Raw genomic sequence first — 1657 nt, forward strand, 5'->3', positions numbered from 1 at the left:
GCTGCCTACGGGGGGTACGCAGGCTACATCCCGCCGGCGTTTCCAGCTGCAACCATCCAGGTCCCCATCCATGATGTCTACCAGACGTACTGAGACTGTCGGCAGAGGAGGGCAGTGGAGAAAAACACACTTTGAAGGAACACTTTACTATTTATGAAGAAAGAACCAGCTGCGAAAGAGTAAACGTTTGGGGTTGGTAAACCGATGCAGAAAGTGAAGAATGTCATAGAAAAACGTGTTCGAGATATTTTCTACGCTTGAAGTTTTCACTAACTTTTTTAGGCTATTTTTAAAATTTAACATGCCTGTATTCATACATTTCTAAAGGACCTCGATGCATCCAGCCCACTGCCGACGTGCATTTATACGCATCCTAGTGGGGTCGCATAGGGTCTTTTTTTTTTTTTTAGCAGTTATATTTTCAATATATTTGTGGTATGAAGGTTGTTTTTTAGTAACTTCTGCACTCCAGAGATGTCTATTTTGTAGTGCCTTTAATAATATATCAGCTATATATTAAAAAGCACACCTGAGCAGCTAGGGAAAGTTTTAACAATATATTTTGAAGAATATATTCAATATTTAAAGAATACATACCTTAGATATTTTTTTTAAGAAAAAAACAACAAGTATCTTATTTAAAAAATTATACTGGAAAGTGCAATTTGAAAAATGTGCAAGACCTCTGCATTTTTCTGCTGGCATTAATACAATATGCTCATTCTTCTTTGAAATCAGAAGTAACAAATATTGCCCATTTGGGAGAAAGAGAAAAAAAGAAAAAAAGCCTCCTCACACAAACCTCTTCACAAGTATGATTTGTAGGCTTGTGTTAAGTAAAGGAAAGGCTCTGAGTTTTCATTAACAACTGGATTTTCTATTTATTGCAGCTACTTGTAGCTGGAGCATGCGCAGAGATTCAAGTAGTCGATATTTCGCGCGAGGTGTCTTGACTTAGATCTTCATCCAGTATAAAGCCTAGGCTCTTTTTCAATGCTTTTTATTTTATTCTTTGAAGTATATGTTGTAGTGACTGAGAATGTATGCTGCTGTCGGCAAGAGCAGGCGCGCTCTCGCCAAGAGGATGCGCAGCGTTACTTACCTATCGCTCCATCATGTTCCGTGAAAAAATTCCAAGGTACTAGGGGTGGTAGTGATTCTGGAATTAGTGAAATAGGGACAGCCTCCCTCCCGGCTTCCCTTCCACACTTCATTCCCCTTCTCCACAACTGGAGTTGTACATGCACATCAGGGGTGGGAGGGATTAGATCTGATGATTTTAAGACATAGAGCTTGTAAATATCCTTTAATATACATTTTTAAAGTCACAAATTTACACGGTATGTGGTTTGCCACAAAACAAAAACCTTTTATTGCGATGTTATAAAAAGAAGTTTGTTTTATTAAGAAGTAAATATATTATTGCAGTGTTTTGTGGCCTGTTTAAAGGCTTTTATTTAGTAGTGCAGTGAATGTAAAATGCAGCAAAATGGTAAAGAACTATCTTGCCCATTGTATGAAGTGCATCAGCCCTGCAAACACAGCTCCAGTGACACGAGGTGTGAAGCAGGGAGCAAGTAAACTCCTTTACTTTTTGTGGTGTAAGTACCAACCGAAGGGGTTTCATATTAAGTAGAGTATATTTTGGCAACTGAAC

The 1657-nt window shown here is 38.4% G+C and overlaps 1 protein-coding gene across 1 annotated transcript in view; it reads left to right on the plus strand.

Annotated features, from left to right (window-relative positions):
- Window positions 1-93, plus strand: part of RBM47 (RNA binding motif protein 47) — a 6830-nt gene extending 6737 nt beyond the window's left edge. The window contains exon 5 of the mRNA XM_009867400.1: window positions 1-93. Within this exon, the coding sequence (XP_009865702.1) occupies window positions 1-93 (93 nt within the window).
- Window positions 94-1657: the final 1564 nt, after the last annotated feature.

Source organism: Apaloderma vittatum, unplaced genomic scaffold (assembly GCF_000703405.1).
Source record: "Apaloderma vittatum isolate BGI_N311 unplaced genomic scaffold, ASM70340v1 scaffold5784, whole genome shotgun sequence".
Lineage (NCBI taxonomy): Eukaryota > Metazoa > Chordata > Aves > Trogoniformes > Trogonidae > Apaloderma > Apaloderma vittatum.